Raw genomic sequence first — 18102 nt, forward strand, 5'->3', positions numbered from 1 at the left:
AGATGGGGAGGGCAGGGTGACGAAATAATTAAATGTTATCTTTGCACAGATATATGGATGTGTTGCTCCTCCACATAGACGTTCTACTCTCAGTCCTTGTATGATTGTACAGTGAGATCAATGGAAGGTTGAGGCCATTGCTGCACCTCTGCCCAGTCATGCGAAATCCATAGATTGACCAAATTAATTTCAATTGACCGATTTCCTAATAGTAACTCAGGAACATCTTTGAAATTGTTGCATTTTGATTTTTACTCAGTTTACATGTCCTGATGTGCATTTGTGTACATACAGCTGAAGTTTACATATACCATAGCCAAATACATTTAAACTCAGTTTCACAATTCCTGACATTTAATCAGAGTAAAAATTCCCTGTCTTAGGTCAGTAAGAATCACCACTTTATTCTAAGAATGTGAAATGTCAGAATAGGAGATTGATTTCAGCATTTATTTAATCTCATTCCCAGTGGTTCAGAAGTTCACTTAGTCAATTAGTATTTGGTAGTATTACCTTTAAATGATTGAACTTGGGTCAAACGTGTCAGGTAGCTTTCCACAATAAGTTGGGTGAATTTTGGCCTATTCCTCCTGACAGAGCTGATGTAACTGAGTCAGGTTTGTAGGCCTCCTTGCTCAAACACACTTTTCCAGTTCTGCCCACACATTGTCTATAGGATTGAGGTCAGGGCTTTGTGATGGCCACTCCAATACCTTGACTTTGTGGCAAAATGGCTTAGGGACAACTTTGGAAGTGCGCTTGGGGTCATTGTCCATTTGGAAGATGCATTTGCCACCAAGCTTCTACTTTGTGACTGATGTCTTGATGTTGCTTCAATATATCCACATCTACTTTGTGAAGTGCACCAGTACCAAGGATGAAACAGATTTGTGGAGGTCTATTTTTTTCAGAGGTCTTTTGATTTCCCCATGTCAAGCAAAAAAAGGCACAGAGTTTGAAGGTAGGCCTTGAAATCCATTCACAACACCAATAGGCTAATTTACATCATTTGAATCAGACGATTCTAAAGCCTTGATATCATTTTCTGGAATTTTCCAAGCTGTTTAAATGCAGTCAACTTACTGTATGTAAACTTCTGATACACTGGAATTGTGATAGAGATTTTCACTTTTAATTCACTGTCTAAACAATTGTTGGAAAATTACTTGTCATGCAAAGTAGATGTCCTACCGACTTGCCAAAACCATCGTTTGTGAAGAAATGTGGCGTGGTAGAAAAGAGTTAATGACTCCAATTCTAAGTGTATGTAAACTTCCGACTTCAACTGTACCTGGGAAACCTGGAATGAGCTTTTGTATTTTATTGCTGTATGAGTGGGTTAGCTAGCATGCGCTAATTGTAATGTTCACATTAGCTACCTGCTAATTCAGGCATTGCCACGCTGACATTTATTCTGTACTGAGGGCATTAGTTATAACCATGCTGCTCAAAATGTAACTATAGAAACATACAGGCGATTTCAGCAGGAAAAGGGTTCAACAAGGACATTAAAATATGACGCTTTATTTATCATGCATAAAATTGACAAAAATGTCAAACTGATGTTTCCTAAACTAATTGTGAGCTGGTAAACTAATCTGTCCAAGTCATCCATGTACGAACAAGAGCTGTGGTCCATCTAACCAATTTAGTGCTATACAAACCCCCAAAAAGTGCAAAAAAGAAAACGAAGTGCCAAATATACACAAAGTGAATAAGATGCAAGTACATGCAATCCAGTAACAGATTAAAACTGTCGCATCAAATTGCACAATATCAGAAGCTGAAACATCTCTAAAAAATGTTTTAAAAATGTAAACACTTTTTCCAATGCAGTAACACTGACAACTAAAACTGCTGCTCTTCCAGAGAACCATCAACTAGTAACACATCAGAAACTCTACACAGTACAGTACTTCACAGGTCCTTCATACATGTCCCCACTGACAGAGGACAGAGCTTTCATCCAGGCTTCTTTGTCTGACCTGGAAACACATGCATATGGAGTCATTGTGTGAATTAGATGCGAGGGGACAAAGGAATTTCTAACTATTCTTACCTGGTAGTGGTATGTGGGGCGAGTATGAAAGCAGTGGCATGCCCAGTGTGGTTCTGGGAGAGGCGCAGCACGAAGGACTCTAGAGGCAGACCAAGGGCCTCTGTTTTCAGCTGCTCAGTGTGCACGTGGGTGGGGAACACCGCATGATCTAGCACTCTGAAACGCATCTCTCTGAGAAGACCAAAGGGAAGTTAGGGGACAGGAATACAAAGAGAAAATGGTACTTTGTTTTTAACAAGCACAGTGCTTGGATGTAGTGCTTGGAAATATTGTTCATAGATGCATGTATGAAGATGTGGAAGCATACTTTTTCAATGAGATGAGCAACAGGTCATTGAAAAGGTGCAGGTACACATCCATGTAGGAAATCCTGGATCCTGGCACATAGCCCTCTGGAGTGAGCTGTCTCAAGGGGCCTTCATGCACCAGAAAGCGGACACTTGTGATCAGAGGAATGGACTGGAGAGAAACAATGAGGTAAATGGTGAATCGCAATGCTGAGGCACCACTGCCACCTATAGGTTAAACAGGGAGAACAAGCAGGCTGTTGTGATTATGACCTTGTTAAAATAGAAGGGATACAACGATGTAGTAACTAACAAGTGTCAATTAAATAACGAAACTGCAATGATGTCAGACCTTAACATTGACAAAATCCATGTGCTTGTCCAGGTACACCAGTTTCTCAATCTGCTTCATCCGCAGAACCCCCCCATCACACTCCATCACTATCTGGTCTCATTGGAGGAGATAAAAATAGCAGTGTTGTAGCCTAACCAGTCAACAGTTGAACCCAAAACCAAAGCTTTATTCAATTGTGTAAATAGTGACCTCTACCTTGTGTATGGCTTCAATGGCCTGTTTCAGACAAGGGATCGATTTAGAGTCTTGCCCAGTCAGCTTCAGGATGCTCTGCAATGACCATAGAAAGTCTCAGCATTTACCTCCACAAGCATAAAGTCTGTTGCATGGAATCCTGTATACCGAACCCTAATCAGTCGAGTAAGGGACACCACCCAATACTGCTCTCCCCCTGTAGACTCACATCTGAGGCCTGCCTACCTCCATGATGATCTTCAGACGTGTGATCCTCTGGAAGGGGAGGACTAGGAAGTATTTCAGGGTCTGTCGCCGACATATTGGATCACTCTCCAGTTTCTTCACTGCTAACAGAAACTCTCGGTTCTCCTGCCTGGGAATAGGAGAAAGAGCAAGACTGAGGTAAAAATGAAGACAAGACATTAACGGAACCTTAATGAGAGGTGAAAGCACCAATTTGTAAGTCGCTCTGGATAAGAGCGTCTGCTAAATGACTTAAATGTAAAAATGTAATGTAAATGGGAAAACCCACAGCAGTAGCGTGACCAGGGCCTCCTGGTACATCATGTTGGTCACATATGGCACGTAGAGCGATCGGAACGTGAGGCAGTGACGCAGCACAATGTCGCCAACCTGAGAGATCACCACACTCTCCCCCAGACGCACCTCCAGGTCCAGCAGAAAACTGTAGGTATCAGAGCAGTCACAGCCTAAAGCCTCATAACACACAAGTTGGTATGGCATGTCAAATAAACAAAAATGTACACTGAGGATTTTAGTCCTGTCCTTTTAGCAAGACTGTAATTCAACAACAGTGACCCAAAGACACACTCCAAGGGCAGCAGGTAGTAGCCTAGCCGTTAGATTGTTTGGCCAGTGACTGAAAGGTCACTGTTGGAATACCCAAGCTGATAAATATGTTAATGTCCAAGGCACTTAACCCTAATTTGCTCCAGGGGATCCATACTATGACTGACCCTGTAAAATACCACATTTCACTGCACCTATATGACTAAAGAAATGTATGCCAGTCTGGTCAGTCATGTAAAGACTAGTACATTCCTTACCCCTCACTGGCTGCCATCACACTGCGCAGGTTGGAAAACAGAATGTGATGCTCCATGCGATGGAGGGTCTGTTTCAGTGTCTTCGAAGCAAAGAAGTGATTCACTGCTACCCCCAGGCTTCTCAGGTAGGAGGCCTCAGAAGCAATCATCTCAAACATAGCCTTCAGAGCAAAAACAGATGACTTAACCTCTATTCCCCACTACACTTCAAGTCATACCAGAGATGTTCACTATTGTATGGGATGACAAACACAGCATCAGCAGAAAACATTCTTTGTACTACCCACCCACCTCCTGTAGACGGATCTCGCTGAGGGAGAGTGTTTGAAGTAGGCCACTCTCCTTCACCTCAGACAAGTCCTGCCAAAAGCTGCATGGGTTTACTGTGAGAGGAGACAGTGGTGGGGGAGAGGTGACCACATATCTGGCCATGCGGAAGACAGGTGGGGACTGTAGGCCAGGTAGACACTGGGCGGTCACCAGCTCAGACAGACTGTTGTTTATCCTGTTTAGGTCAGCTTTTACAGATTGCAGGCAGTAGTACTGATACAGAGGAACTGGAGAAAGGAGGCAAATATTACACTTTAGCAATGCACTTAGACGACTAGTGATTGAGACTAAATATGTGGGTTCAATTACCCCCCAAAAAGTAGACAATTGAGAGAAACTTACAAACATGAGTGTACTTAGACTCAAACAACTCCTTCAAAGTGAAGTCTTGAGTTTCCTCTTTATTGACATCTGCTGCCCTACAGGAACAAAACAGGGACTTTTAATCTAGAATACAAAACCTGCAAAAGAAAATAAATGAAAGACTCTGCACGCTCACCCTTCGTTGTAATCATCCTTATGGAGTGATAATGGAGAGGCTGTAGCCTCCCGGTCATCCTGCCCTGGAACAGAAAGTAACATGGGCACAGATCGCTGCACCTGGCCTCCAAGACCCCATTTATGTAAAGTGGCCACAGACAGAGTTTCTGCTATGCCTCCAGAACTAAGGAAAAATAGAAGGCATTATTAGTTACACAGGACAGTCATGGTTTGAAGAATAAGAACTTAACAGTGGGGTATAGTACTTTAGTATATTTTTGTTTAGGGGAGGGGGGTATATGTACTTTACTCCACTACATTTACCCTGATACCCAAAAGGAATCGTCACATTTCAAATGCACAGGTAGGACAGCAGTATAGTCCAATTCACATTTCTACCAATATAACGCATTGTTATCCCTACCACCTCTGATCTGGCTGACGCACCAAAACACAAATACAGTATTTGTAAATGTCTGTGTGCCCCTGGCTGTTATTATAACATTTACTTAAGTATGACAATCAAGTACTTTTTACACCAGTGTAAAATAGTCACATACCCAAAGAGATCCTCCAGCTGGTTCTGATCTTCGGTCACACCACCTACAGTGTTTCCACTCAACCCTGACCTGTTGCTCTCCTCAATCCCACCAGGTTGGTCTGAGCACTCTACCGATGATGGCATCTGTTCCGGAAGATTCTTCTCAAGGTGGTCCAAAATCCCCACACGGGGATATGTGTGGTGAAATGACTCACTCCTTAAATGAACTACCAAGTCTGGCAGCTGAGCCATTGTGCTCTAGTAATCAATCGGTGGACAGATTCTGATAGTTAGTGTATTGTTTGTCTCAAAAACACCTGTACAGAGTCATACTATGCAGTGGTAACGGTTTGAGTTGGGGGGTGAAAACAAACCAAGGTACAATCACAAATGTTTAAAGGTAGTCTAAGCCTACCATGAACACGCTTCAACACAGGATGTTCCAGTTTATTGCTTTCAGCTGGGCATTATCACCCTAACAATCCCAAAGCAACTAGTTACAGGTGTGCATTATGTGGGTTCTGTCACACTGGTTATTATTGCTAGTATGAATAAATGCCTGACTGCGCTTCTGCCACCAATGAATTGCTTGCTACAGACAATTGTGTCACTACGGCTACATTTACACAGACAGCTTTATTCTGATCTTTGGCCACTTGATTGGTCTTTTGACCCATCAGATCAGATATTTTGCCATTAATTGGACAAAAGGATAGAACACTATGTTATTAAATGAGGCTACATCAGTGCCATTCAGGGATAGATGACAAAATAAATTATTCTGTGCTGCAATGAAAGTTAGGTCAGCAGCACTTTTCATATCTACTATCCTGTGTCTACTGTGCCCATGCTTCTTAAGGCAGAATTTACACAGGCAGCCCAATTCTGATTTTTTCCCCCTAATTAGTATTTTGGCCAATCATATATTTTGCCAATAATTGGACAAAAGATCAAAATTGGGGTGCCTGTGTAAACACAGTCTATCAAATCAAAGTCTACATGTGATTCCGTCTGTCCCCACTTCATTTCCCTGTTCATGACACGTCTGGACATTAATAATCAGTTTACTCTTAAAATGGTCAAGCCACGTCTGCAGTTGCCATACAGCATTTACTGTGATATGGCCTCTGCCACAGTCAGGGTTTTCATACTTGTTGCGCTTCAAGGAGCAGAGCTGTTGTCAAGGAAGTGAGTGTTCATACAGGATCTCCCACCCCCACCTACCATCAAACAAGCATGTCAATGCAGAACTCTACGGCACCCTCCTTATTGTTACAACATTTGGCAGGGGCACGTCAATGCAGTACGGCGGTAGATTTAGCCTCTGGATCGCATTGTCGGAGCAAGCAGAAATTGGCCTTAAGGATAGCGCTGTCATAAAACATGTTATTTTACTCCACTAATATATACATACAAATATGTTTGCATAATATGCAAAAGGAACTATAAGAGCAAGGAATAACAAAAGACAGATTAGAAAAACATGGCTTTAATTACAATCCTTAACACCCATTCCCTAGAAATATCCCAAACCCCACACATACAATACAAAGCACCAGTTTTACCTTAGAGTTTAAAATGGAGTACAAGATAACTAAATCATTTAACCTGCCTCGATGTTGTTGGTATATGAATATGACCCAAATAATACAATTTAAAAAATATTACAATGGATTCATGAATGACTGAGCAAATAAATCAGTGGGCTGGATAGGGTAGACTTGGACTGTGGGAGAGATTACCAGTTGATGGGGGAGGGAGTAATTCTAATGCATGATAGATATCTGAAACAAACCAAGGTAAACTGAACAGGAAACTCCAAAACCCTTTTAGAACTTAGAAACCACATTTCCAGACATCCCCATTACACGTGCTGTTATATTTCAAGACCTCTTTATCCTTCACAATCACACACTGACATTTTTCAGAAAAATTCAACGTGTGGTTTACAACTTTGCTGAATATGTCATCTATTTTGACGTTCCTCTATAAATCAAAGGAATGAGAAAAATAAAAGGGTCATTTGAAAAATAGTGCTGCCTGATTTGTTTCTTCTTCGTGCAAGACGTTTAAAAATGAAAACCATCATCAAGTTCCTCAGGATTGGCAATAATTACTTGACTGAATGTCATATTACAACATGATAACATTGGCAGAAGAAGGCAAAGATCACCCGTTAGCAATGCTTCTTAAATGGAGCTATTTCCAGTGCAATAAGTAGACGGTCTGGTGGGTTTTATTAGCAGAATCTGAGTTTAAAAAATAATAATCTAACATTAATTTAAAACCAATTAATTGTTTGGCTCATCAATAATACTCTTCACAAACCTGACATTTTAACTCATCTTCAGCCCTTTATAAAATGCTATTTCACACACAACTGTAAACATTTACCTAAATCATTGGGGCAATTCAATAGTGTTTATAATGAAATATGTATATACGGAGTTGGGGGAGGGGGGGGGGTAAAGGAAATCAATCTACTAAAGCCCATCTATAAAATACATAAAAACATGTTTCTTCTGAGGCACAAAATCAAACACACCTCAGATCATATCGGCTAAATCCAGAACAAATAACAGTTGGTTGTATGGTCTGTGAGAAACCAAGAGACTGACAGCATTTCCCCTTCAGCATGAAGTAGCTGTGAGGCCAGGGAATTCAGATGTCACCATCAACAATAAGAAAAGAGCACAAATCAAACCCATGTTGACAGAGGCTAGGACTCTTACATGATTACAATGTTGTGAGTGTCTAGGTGGGCACAGTGATCTTGCGGGCCAGTAGTGCCAGCAGAGCCAGCTCCACACTGCCCTGGGCCTGTTCCAGTGCCTCCGCAGCCTCCCGGGCAGAGAAGCCAGCTGCCTGGATCCTTTGGATGTGATCATCGGTAAAGAGACGTGGAGCAGACATGAGAGGGGCTGAGGAGGGGTGGTCCGGGGCCTGAGGAAGAGGTGAAGCGGGGGGCGAAACGCCAGACTCCTCCCCAGGTAAGCCAGCAGCCATGGACAGGGGGCTCTGCTGTGTTGTGTCAGGTTGGAGGTTGAGTGTGTTAGGGTTGTCATTGCCAGAGGCTCTCCCATCTGCCACACCCCTCCCCTGCTGCCCCTCAGGGGGCTCCCTGAACACCAGGTCTGCTTGAAGTGAAGAGGGGCCTTTGGCTTCAGACACAGTCCCTTTGCTTTTACTGTTATCTAGCCCATATCCATCTGCCCTCCTTTCCCACCAGGAGCTGTTTGGACACTGTGGTTCTGGTTCCCCGTGTCCCTCTCCTGGTTCAGCCTCGGTCCTGGTCTCCAGGCTCTGCTCAGAGGAGCCTGGCAGGACACAGTCAGGAGGAGGTCCTCTGTTTGACACAGCAGCAGGGTGGTTGGCTTTGGCATCACATGGTTCTACACCAGCTGTAATGGCAGTAGAGGGGGAGGGTTGGGTGCTGTTTTCAGGTGTGAGGGGCTCTACGGTGGGGTTGTGGTTGTCGTCCAGTCCGTCAGCGTTCTGTCTGTGTGAGGGGGAGCAGGAGGCACTGCGGTCCTGAGGGGAGAGGCTACGGCTGTTAGACACCAGCAGCTCATGGAGCTCCAGCAGGGCCTGAGCTAGAGATGGGATCTGGTCTGAGTAGGAACAGCGCTTCCCCTCTGGCTGGTCCCTCTCTGATGGCACAGTGTTCTGGGAGGAAGCAGGGGGAGACTTGATCTCTGTAGAGGTGGATCCAAAAGGACAGGGTTCTAATGAGAGTGATGGGGGATTAGAGACGGGCTGGTGGGGATATTGGGAACCCCCTTCACTCTGCTGATGTGGGGTACTCAGACAGGTCCAGTGATCTGTAATGGTGTCTGACATGTCCTCCTCCTGCTCCATGGGCTGAGTGGTAAGGCTTTCCTTTGGGTGGGGGAACACTGAGCTGTTCCCTGCCTTCTCTGAGGCACACCCAATCTCTGTGGCTGAAGGGATCTGACTGGCTGAATCTCCCAAGGTGGGAGTCCCAGTCACCATCTTGTCTGCAGGAAGGGAGCATGTGGACAGAGCCGGGGGAGTGGTGATGGTGGAAAGGAGGGGCTGGGTGGGGTTGGTAGGGCTGGGGCTTGAGAGAGAAGACTGTTGGGCTATAGGTGCTGTGTTCTGGACCTGGGATGAGGGTCCAGGGATGGGGAGACCCTGGAAGCCAGGCTCTGTTTGGCTCTGGCTCGGTCCTGGTGTTGGGGCCCCAGCCTGGCGCATGTAGGCTGGAGCAGACTGGGAGCGGTCCAGGAAAAGGCTCCGGGGATGGACGGGGGAAGGGGACAGGGGCATGTTGTTCAGGGGTTTGGGCATTGGGAATGGTGGGGATTCCGGTGAGGTAGTTTGTCCATCTGCAGTGTCTGATGGTAGAGATCAGTTCAAGAGTTAAACAGTACTGTTCAACAATTGAAACATGCTACGGACCAAAACACTCATGCACACAACATGCATCGTTTTTGTCCATGCCAGCTTCTGAAATTAAACATGAAATGCAGAGACCTTCGTGATTGCATCTTCTACTTTTTAAAATAAGTGGGAAAACATGGTAAATACAATTGCCTATATACACTGCTCAAAAAAATAAAGGGAACACTTAAACAACACAATGTAACTCCAAGTCAATCACACTTCTGTGAAATCAAACTGTCCACTTAGGAAGCAACACTGATTGACAATACATTTCACATGCTGTTGTGCAAATGGAATAGACAACAGGTGGAAATTATAGGCATTTAGCAAGATACCCCCAATAAAGGAGTGGTTCTGCAGGTGGGGACCACAGACCACTTCTCAGTTCCTATGCTTCCTGGCTGATGTTTTGGTCACTTTTGAATGCTGGCGGTGCCTTCACTCACTTTTGAATGCTGGCGGTGCTTTCACTCTAGAGGTAGCATGAGACGGAGTCTACAACCCACACAACTGGCTCAGGTAGTGCAGCTCATCCAGGATGGCACATCAATGCGAGATGTGGCAAGAAGGTTTGCTGTGTCTGTCAGCGTAGTGTCCAGAGCATGGAGGCGCTACCAGGAGACAGGCCAGTACATCAGGAGATGTGGAGGAGGCCGTAGGAGAGCAACAACCCAGCAGCAGGACTGCTACCTCCGCCTTTGTGCAAGGAGGAGCAGGAGGAGCACTGTCAGAGCCCTGCAAAATGACCTCCAGCAGGCTACAAATGTGCATGTGTCTGCTCAAACGGTCAGAAACAGACTCCATGAGGGTGGTATGAGGGCCCGCCGTCCACAGGTGGGGGTTGTGCTTACAGCCCAACACCGTGCAGGACATTTGGCATTTTCCAGAGAACACCAAGATTGGCAAATTCGCCACTCGCGCCCTGTGCTCTTCACAGATGAAAGCAGGTTCACACTGAGCACATGTGACAGACGTGACAGTCTGGAGACGCCGTGGAGAACGTTCTGCTGCCTGCAACATCCTCCAGCATGACCGGTTTGGCGGTGTGTCAGTCATGGTGTGGCATTTCTTTGGGGGGCCACACAGCCCTCCATGTGCTCACCAGAGGTAGCCTGACCGCCATTAGGTACCGAGATGAGATCCTCAGACCCCTTGTGAGACCATATGCTGGTGTGGTTGGCCCTGGGTTCCTCCTAATGCAAGACAATGCTAGACCTCATGTGGCTGGAGTGTGTCAGCAGTTCCTGCAAGAGGAAGGCATTGATGCTATGGACTGGCCCGCCCGTTCCCCAGACCTGAATCCAATTGAGCACATCTGGGACATCATGTCTCGCTCCATCCACCAACGCCACGTTGCACCACAGACTGTCCAGGAGTTGGCGGATGCTTTAGTCCAGGTCTGGGAGGAGATCCCTCAGGAGACCATCCGCCACCTCATCAGGAGCATGCCCAGGCACTGTAGGGAGGTCATACAGGCACGTGGAGGCCACACATGACTGAGCCTCATTTTAACTTGTTTTAAGGACATTACATCAAAATTGGATCAGCCTGTAGTGTGGTTTTCCACTTTAATTTTGAGTGTGACTCCAAATCCAGACCTCCATGGGTTGATCAATTTGATTTCCATTGATCATTTCTGTGTGATTTTGTTGTCAGCACATTCAACTATGTAAAGAAAAAAGTATTTAATAAGAATATTTCATTCATTCAGATCTAGGATGTGTTATTTTAGTGTTCCCTTTATTTTTTTGAGCAGTGTATATATAAAAAAAAAAATCTTATATTATCATACTAATCTTTATCATTGGTTTTTCAACAAGCAAAACTGATTTTGTTACAAAATCCCCAAAAATAATATGGGTATTGATTCTCTGTAAGTTTGCAGTACCTGGTTGGAAGGGTTGACTCCAGCTGTCTCTCCAAATGCATCAGTGCTGTCCTGCTCATGGTTAGGCCACACACCACACATCATGCAAAGGGACGCAGAGCATTAGCACTCACACACAAAGCATGCACCACACTGTCAGACTGCTCACCTAGTGGTGAAGTGTCAGCCAAGACAACTTTATTTCACCTATGACTCCAGATCCAAATTGGGCCGCAGAGGGACTTGTGTATTTTGAACTTAGAGAACTATTAAACCAAATACATTTACAGAACCGAACTTCCAAGATGTTTTTTTTTTTAAATGTGTATTTATTTTTAACCCCCCTTTTCTCCACAATTTTGTGATATCCAATTGTCTCGTTGCTTCAACCTCCCAATACTTTTAAAACACTACTGTAACTAGACTTAATATAAACCCAAAATTAGCCCTTAGCCTATTTTCATATCTAGTCAAATTCAGGGTTCATACACATTTCGACAGATGGAATTTCATAACTTCTCCATGAATTCAAACCAGATTTCCATGACCAACAATTGGCAGCGTACATCAAAAAAACAAAAACAAACATGTAATGTGGACACTGGGAGACTGCTCACTGATCCCATGTACCATCACCTGTCGTTGTGCTGGGCACAAAATGCTTGCATGTTGCATATATATTTTTGTTCAGTGTAGCTAAACAATTAACTTGAGGGTACAAGATATGTTTTGAATTGGCCACCTAGTTATTGGTCTGTTCTCTATCATATGATAGACTACATAGGCATACCTGCTGCTACAATGTCCGACAGTCTCCCTCTCCTTGAGCAACGGCCCACTCATCTCGCACATATGTAAACAGCCCATCCAACTACCTCATCCCCATACGGTATTTATTTATTTATTTTGCACTCCAGTATCTCTACTTGCACATTCATCTTCTGCACATCTATCACTCCAGTGTTTAATTGGTATATTGTAATTACTTCGCCACCATGGCCTATTTATTGCCTTCCCTCCCTTAACTGTGTCGAACTGCTTTGCTTTATCTTGGCCAGGTCACAGTTGTAAATGAGAACTTGTTCTTAACTAGCTTACCTGGTTAAATAAAAGGTTAAATAAATATGCAGGTGATGCGCGCAAACACAGACAATCCTGGCTGATATGTTGATATGTATTTGATTGATAAAATATTTAAGAACTGTGCCTAAATAAATGACATAAAACATAAATGTTTAAATAAATTACCATGAAACTATTTGGGGCCTGGAAAACACAATTTTAAAACTCTAAGACTAAGGACTTTCATGACGGCAAGAACCCTGCAGATTATAAAGCTTATTTTTCATTTGCTGAGCTGATGAAATCAGTGATCATGTGACTGAGAAGGCAGATGAGTACAGAAACAGGGCTCAGGAGTAAAGCAGCTAAAAAAAGAGCCATGCAAAAAGTGCTTCTGGGTCATGTCCAAAATGTCCACTGCTTTAGTATGCAGACAAAGAGCTGAGGAATCCCCATAGCCCTCTCTCCCAGACCGTGTTCCTTACCGCTCTCCTGAACAGATCTCTGAAGTGCCTCCGCCAGCTCTCTGTCTGCGATCTCGTCTGGCTGGGCGTCCTCTGGGCCCTCCGGCCCGTACGCCAGTCGGGCACACTCTGGCAGCTCCGCCTCGGGGAGAAAGCGGGTCTCAGTGCCCGTCGTCCCGATCAGTAGCGTGTTCTTCTTCAAGTCAATAGAACACTGAAGTAGCAGGATATAGAGAGAACAGCCATTTACACACAGGGATATTTTTAAAGACCTACTTTTCCAAAGGATGTCATTGTGTGGTAGTTAGTGTGCATGGATTTGGAGGGACAGGTATCTGACCTGATGTCTCTTGAGCATGTCCAGTCCAAGCAGCATGTCCATAGGCTGGTCCTCCAAGATGGAAAAGGAGCAAGGCAGGAAGTCCCCTTCTATCTGGACCTGAGCTGAGTAGGGAAAAACACACAGATGATACCACCAACACTTGCTTTCAGGTTTGGATATCTTTGCTTTCGACAAATTTTATAAGACAAGGAAAACATCTCATGAGCATCTAGTCTACAGGAACACAATGTTGTGCATCCTTAAGAAAGCGGTTCTCTGAGACATGATTGATGCCCACCCAAGTGGACTCTGCCAATGATCTTCTGGGTGCCCACTCCCTTGGCGATGCCGGCCCAGCGTCGGTCCACCAGGCGCATGATGTTACAGCGCTTAGCACACGCCTGACTCATGATGGTCATCTGCGCCCCTGGAAGAGGGGAAGCAGGCAATGGGAGAGAGGGTGAGAGGAGCAGAACAAAGACAATGAAGGGGGGATAGAGACAGGACAAGTAGGGAAGGGAAGAACAGATGGGGGGGGGGTGTATGAAGTACAGGCAAGCAAGTTGGAAGACTTTTTTTAATCAAGAGATGTCAGAAGTGGTGTAGAGAGAATATATGCAGGTGGAAAGCAAAGTAAAAAACTAGCCAAGACACACTGAATACTAGTGGATATACCATCATGAGAGCAAAGCCATGTCAAAACTAGCCAAGACACACTATACTGGACACCACAAAACAGACAAACCCTGAACTGAAGAATCTCCCTACTGCCCTAGTCAAAAATGCTTATGCTTTTGCACTGAGGGAGAACATTATAGGATACAATACCTGAGTCAACAAAAGCTTTCACATGGTATCCGTTCACTATACAGTCGATGTAGAGCATAACCACCTGGCCAAAGCTCTCTGGGGCCTCCTCCATCGCAATGGTCATGTTTTCCTCAACATTGTGCTGCCTGTAGTACAAATTGCGTGTGATTATGTATTGAAGCACATGTACACTTAATACTCTCAAATAGTTCAGACAGGGGGCATAAGTCAATATGTAAACTAGCACCTTTTTAATTGATTTCAGAAGAGACCCTGACTAAAGCCGTCTTTGACTCCAACCCAACCCCTTTCCTTTCCACTCTTGGATGTGTGACATTAGATGTGTGTACCTGATGTCCTCTTCTATCTTGGCCTGGGCCTCCATGTCAAATGGGTCGGCAGTCAGAAGCCGGATCCTCTCTTGCTCTCTGCGAGCTCGATCCTGCTGCTGCTCCAACAGGACTTTGGTGAAACGCTCTACGGGCGGCAGTCAGAAACATGGTTAGAGCTCCCAGTTGAACACTTAAGACCCATTAGCCGTTATAATGACAAGATATTCAACTCGGAGATAGGGGTTGATGCTATCCCGCTAACACCACTTCTACTCACCCAGGTCTCCACTCAACAGGGCCTCAGCCAATGGCGGATTGCGCTCCTTGAGCAGCGACAGTTCGTGTGGATTGGCCAAGAGCATCTGCTGCAGTAAGGCGGGGTCATCCAGACCCGGAGGAGAGGAGGTGGAGCCCAATATGGATGGGGGTGCAGCAGGGGGTGGAGGGCACTGCTGCTGTGGGGTCGGGGCCTGTTGCTGCTGTCTACGGGTGGACCGTTGACTGGAACCAGAAGAGGTGCCAGGGACTGCGATGGAACTGAAGTCAATACGGGGCAGACCTGGAGGAGAAAGGGGAGACAGGGAGGGTAGGAGAGAGAGTAAGCATGACTGTGGGTTGAGTGACATCATGCCAGGTAGACATTTGGGATGAGCTATTAAAATGGAAAGCCATTACTGACTGAGGAACAATAGAACCAACAGAATGAAGCGCTTTAGTGAAGGGTTACGACTGAACTCTTACTAGAGCAGCCAGACTGTAGATTTCTCACTTGTTCTGTCTTGCCCACTGGCACTAACTTTACCTGGGAAGACTGGTTGTGCTGGCGGTTGCCGTCTTTCTACCTGTCTGAGCACCACCACATCTCCATCCTTCAGACCATAAGTCCCTAAAGCACAGGTCAGATCTTTTAGGGGCTGCTCTGCATATGTGATCTGAAGAGGGGGAAGGGCCACAGGAGGAAAAACAATTATTCAAAATAAGAAGTATTCCCTTTTCACACTTGAAGAAAATAGGACAAATTAAAATGCTGCCTGGTGGCCAAATCAACTTAATTTATTAGTTAGGTGGTTAATCAAAACGTGGCAATCAAACCAATGGACAGCTAGCTAGGTAACGTTACATGAGTCAGTAGAAGTTGTTGTTCTGTTCTGACTGTTGACATATGCTATGTTAGCTCAACTTAGCGTAACTAGCTAATTAGACAGTAGTTACATCAACTAACGTTCCCTAGCTAGCGACCAATGACAAAGTTAACTCTTGACTGTTAATTCAGTAGGTTTAGCTAGTTCTGTCAAGTAGGACAATATCTATATCTTATTTTAATGAACTAGCTGATATAAACAATGAGATGTAGCTAGCTAACTTAGCTGCTAACACGTTTATGCTAAGCTAACTAGCTAGTAGTTCACCTGAATTTCACCAGCAGGGATTCCTGATTCTAATTCACACAGAGCAACAAAATCTCTGAGTTCAAGCTCTGGAGAGACATCGAGTGCAAATGTGATTTCCGAATGGTCATTGGGGCAGCAGAAAACGGTTACCAGCATCGCGCTTTTGTGCAGTTACTTGAACCCGTTAACGTAAAGTCACTCTTAGTTTGTTGACACTACTACTAGCTAGCTAACGTTAGCGTACTAACTAGCAACGTTAGCTAATTTCAGTATCGTTGTGAGCACACAAACTTCTGTTTCAGCAAAACTCAATAAAGATAATCTAACATGAAATATTCACGGGCGCTAGCTACGTAGATAAATGTATGACGTTTCGTCTCCTCAAATACTACTAAATAGGCACTCTGGTTATTTTATGTATCCTGAACCAGGGCTGCGTGCATTACGCTTTTAAGTTCTGGAACGTTCAATTGCTCTTTAAATACGTAACTTCAAGTCACACCCACCAAACGGGAGAAACACTTTTTACAGTCATTAGGTAAGGGTTCCATCCAATTGGTGACAGATTTTCATGCTGATATTCTAAAATCCACATAAAAATTAAATGAGATGTGTTTATGAAATGTACTTGTTGCGGATAAAAGGGCTGTGCGTGATGACGTAGTGCACATAAAAATACCCTTTGTGATTAAATTCTCATGTACCTAATAAAAAATACAAAGTTTGATTGGTTCCATTGCATTTTCAACTCTATTGATGGTTTTCTCACAAATGTTTTTGCGCTCTAGCCAACAGCTTGCAGATACAGAGGGGGCAGTAGAGCTGCTGAGGGGAGGACGGCTCATGATAATGGCTGGAAAAGAGCAAATGCATCAAATAATTTATTTGATACCATTCCACAATTCCGCTCCAGCCATTACCATGAGCCTGTTCTCCCCAATTAAGGTGCCACCATCCTCCTGTGATGCAGGTATAGCCTACCAGGTATGACCTACCTGCACGACGAGATTATTATGGACAAAAGAGTGAGATTATTTTTATTTGTCAAATGGCAGTCATGCATTGATCACCATGTCACCAGAATAAGACCCCTGATATTTACTGGAAAGGAGCATCAAGCTCATCACCTTGCACTTTTACTGCCCTGTGAAGTTCATCATCATTTAGTTTATATGTTGCCCAGTAAACCTCATGCTTTCCCGAGGAGATGCAGTGAGAGGAACACACACAATATCATAGTGTCTCCAAGTTTACATCAATATGATGCTTATTATATCAATATTTGAGCATAAAAACGTTCCCACCTACATTTCTAGCATAATTAATTTTACAGACACAAAAAGGTCCCACCTTGTCTAGCGTTATTTTGTTTTGTGACATTTGGACATGTACTTTACTCACATAAAAAAAGTTGCATGGAAACCTGGTTAGTAGCTAAAATCAGCATAAAGAAAATATGTGCATTTTCCCACCAATAGCTAGGTTTCCATCAATTGGCCACAGATTTTCATGCAAATATTCTAAAATATGCACATTTTCCCACCGGTGGTGTGTTTCCACCAAACGTACTTGTTGCGTATCAAAAACACACAAAATGTACATTTTCGCTTAAGTTTTCATGTATGGAATAAAAATCTCCATTTCCTTTTCAACTCTACCATTTGTTTTGTCACAAAAACTGTTGCGTTAAATAGTAAATGTGCCTAATCTGGTTTTGGCATATGCACTCTAGCCACTCTGGCTCGCAGACACCGTGTGGGTAGGCTGGGCAGGTAGGCTGAGATTATAATAATGAGATTATTATGGAGAATATTTCTGTAGTCAAGCATCAATCATCATGTCACCAGAATTAGACCCATATTGTAAAGGTGCATCAAGATTTCAGTGCACTTAATGCCGATGCTGGCACTAAGACCACACTCAATGAGCTGTATTCCTCCATAAGCAAACAGGAAAACGCTCATCCAGAGGCTGCACTCCTAGTGGCCGGGGACTTTAATGCAGGGAAATTTAAATATGTTTTACCAAATTTCTATCAGCATGTTAAATGTGCAACCAGTGGGATAAAATCTCTAGACCACCTTTGCTTCACACACAGAGATGTGTACGAAGCTCTCCCTCGCCCTCCATTTGGTAAATCTGACCATAATT

At 44.2% G+C, this 18102-nt stretch overlaps 2 protein-coding genes across 3 annotated transcripts; both read right to left on the bottom strand.

The window, feature by feature from the left end:
* Window positions 1–1508: 1508 nt before the first annotated feature.
* On the bottom strand, window positions 1509–5786 carry si:ch73-15b2.5 (rho guanine nucleotide exchange factor 19). The gene is made up of 12 exons (XM_029684249.2): window positions 5316–5786; window positions 4775–4939; window positions 4618–4694; window positions 4237–4502; window positions 3946–4106; window positions 3411–3563; window positions 3122–3251; window positions 2897–2971; window positions 2699–2791; window positions 2367–2518; window positions 2060–2230; window positions 1509–1985 (listed from the first exon to the last, which is right to left on the bottom strand). The coding sequence occupies exons 1-12, from the start codon at window positions 5546–5548 to the stop codon at window positions 1901–1903; spliced, it is 1761 nt and encodes a 586-aa protein (XP_029540109.1). The 5' UTR covers window positions 5549–5786; the 3' UTR covers window positions 1509–1900.
* Window positions 5787–6769: 983 nt separating this feature from the next.
* LOC115143455 (protein DDI1 homolog 2-like) lies at window positions 6770–16410 on the bottom strand. Of its 2 annotated transcripts, XM_029683909.1 has the most exons (10): window positions 15970–16410; window positions 15363–15492; window positions 14838–15119; window positions 14579–14705; window positions 14247–14374; window positions 13717–13845; window positions 13437–13540; window positions 13118–13310; window positions 11592–11642; window positions 9607–9654 (listed from the first exon to the last, which is right to left on the bottom strand). In XM_029683909.1, exons 1-9 carry the CDS (start codon window positions 16105–16107, stop codon window positions 11632–11634), a joined length of 1242 nt encoding a protein of 413 aa, XP_029539769.1. In that variant the 5' UTR covers window positions 16108–16410; the 3' UTR covers window positions 9607–9654; window positions 11592–11631. The 2 variants fall into 2 exon arrangements, with proteins under 2 accessions (XP_029539768.1, XP_029539769.1); XM_029683908.1 differs by lacking the exons at window positions 13118–13310; window positions 13437–13540; window positions 13717–13845; ... (3 more) ...; window positions 15363–15492; window positions 15970–16410 and having other exon boundaries at window positions 6770–9654.
* Window positions 16411–18102: the final 1692 nt, after the last annotated feature.

Source organism: Oncorhynchus nerka, linkage group LG15, assembly GCF_034236695.1.
Source record: "Oncorhynchus nerka isolate Pitt River linkage group LG15, Oner_Uvic_2.0, whole genome shotgun sequence".
NCBI classification, from domain to species: domain Eukaryota; kingdom Metazoa; phylum Chordata; class Actinopteri; order Salmoniformes; family Salmonidae; genus Oncorhynchus; species Oncorhynchus nerka.

What these genes read in the sequence shown, in the direction of transcription:
- si:ch73-15b2.5 (XM_029684249.2), bottom strand. Translation starts at nt 5,548, where the DNA reads ATGGCTCAGCTGCCAGACTTGGTAGTTCATTTAAGGAGTGAGTCATTT. An exon ending in AAGGATGATTACAACGAAGG is followed by an intron (nt 4,695 to 4,774) that starts GTGAGCGTGCAG and finishes TTGTTCCTGTAG; the next exon opens with GGCAGCAGATGTCAATAAAG. An exon ending in TGGATTTTGTCAATGTTAAG is followed by an intron (nt 2,519 to 2,698) that starts GTCTGACATCAT and finishes GTTTCTCTCCAG; the next exon opens with TCCATTCCTCTGATCACAAG.
- LOC115143455 (XM_029683908.1), bottom strand. Translation starts at nt 9,607, where the DNA reads ATGCCCAAACCCCTGAACAACATGCCCCTGTCCCCTTCCCCCGTCCAT.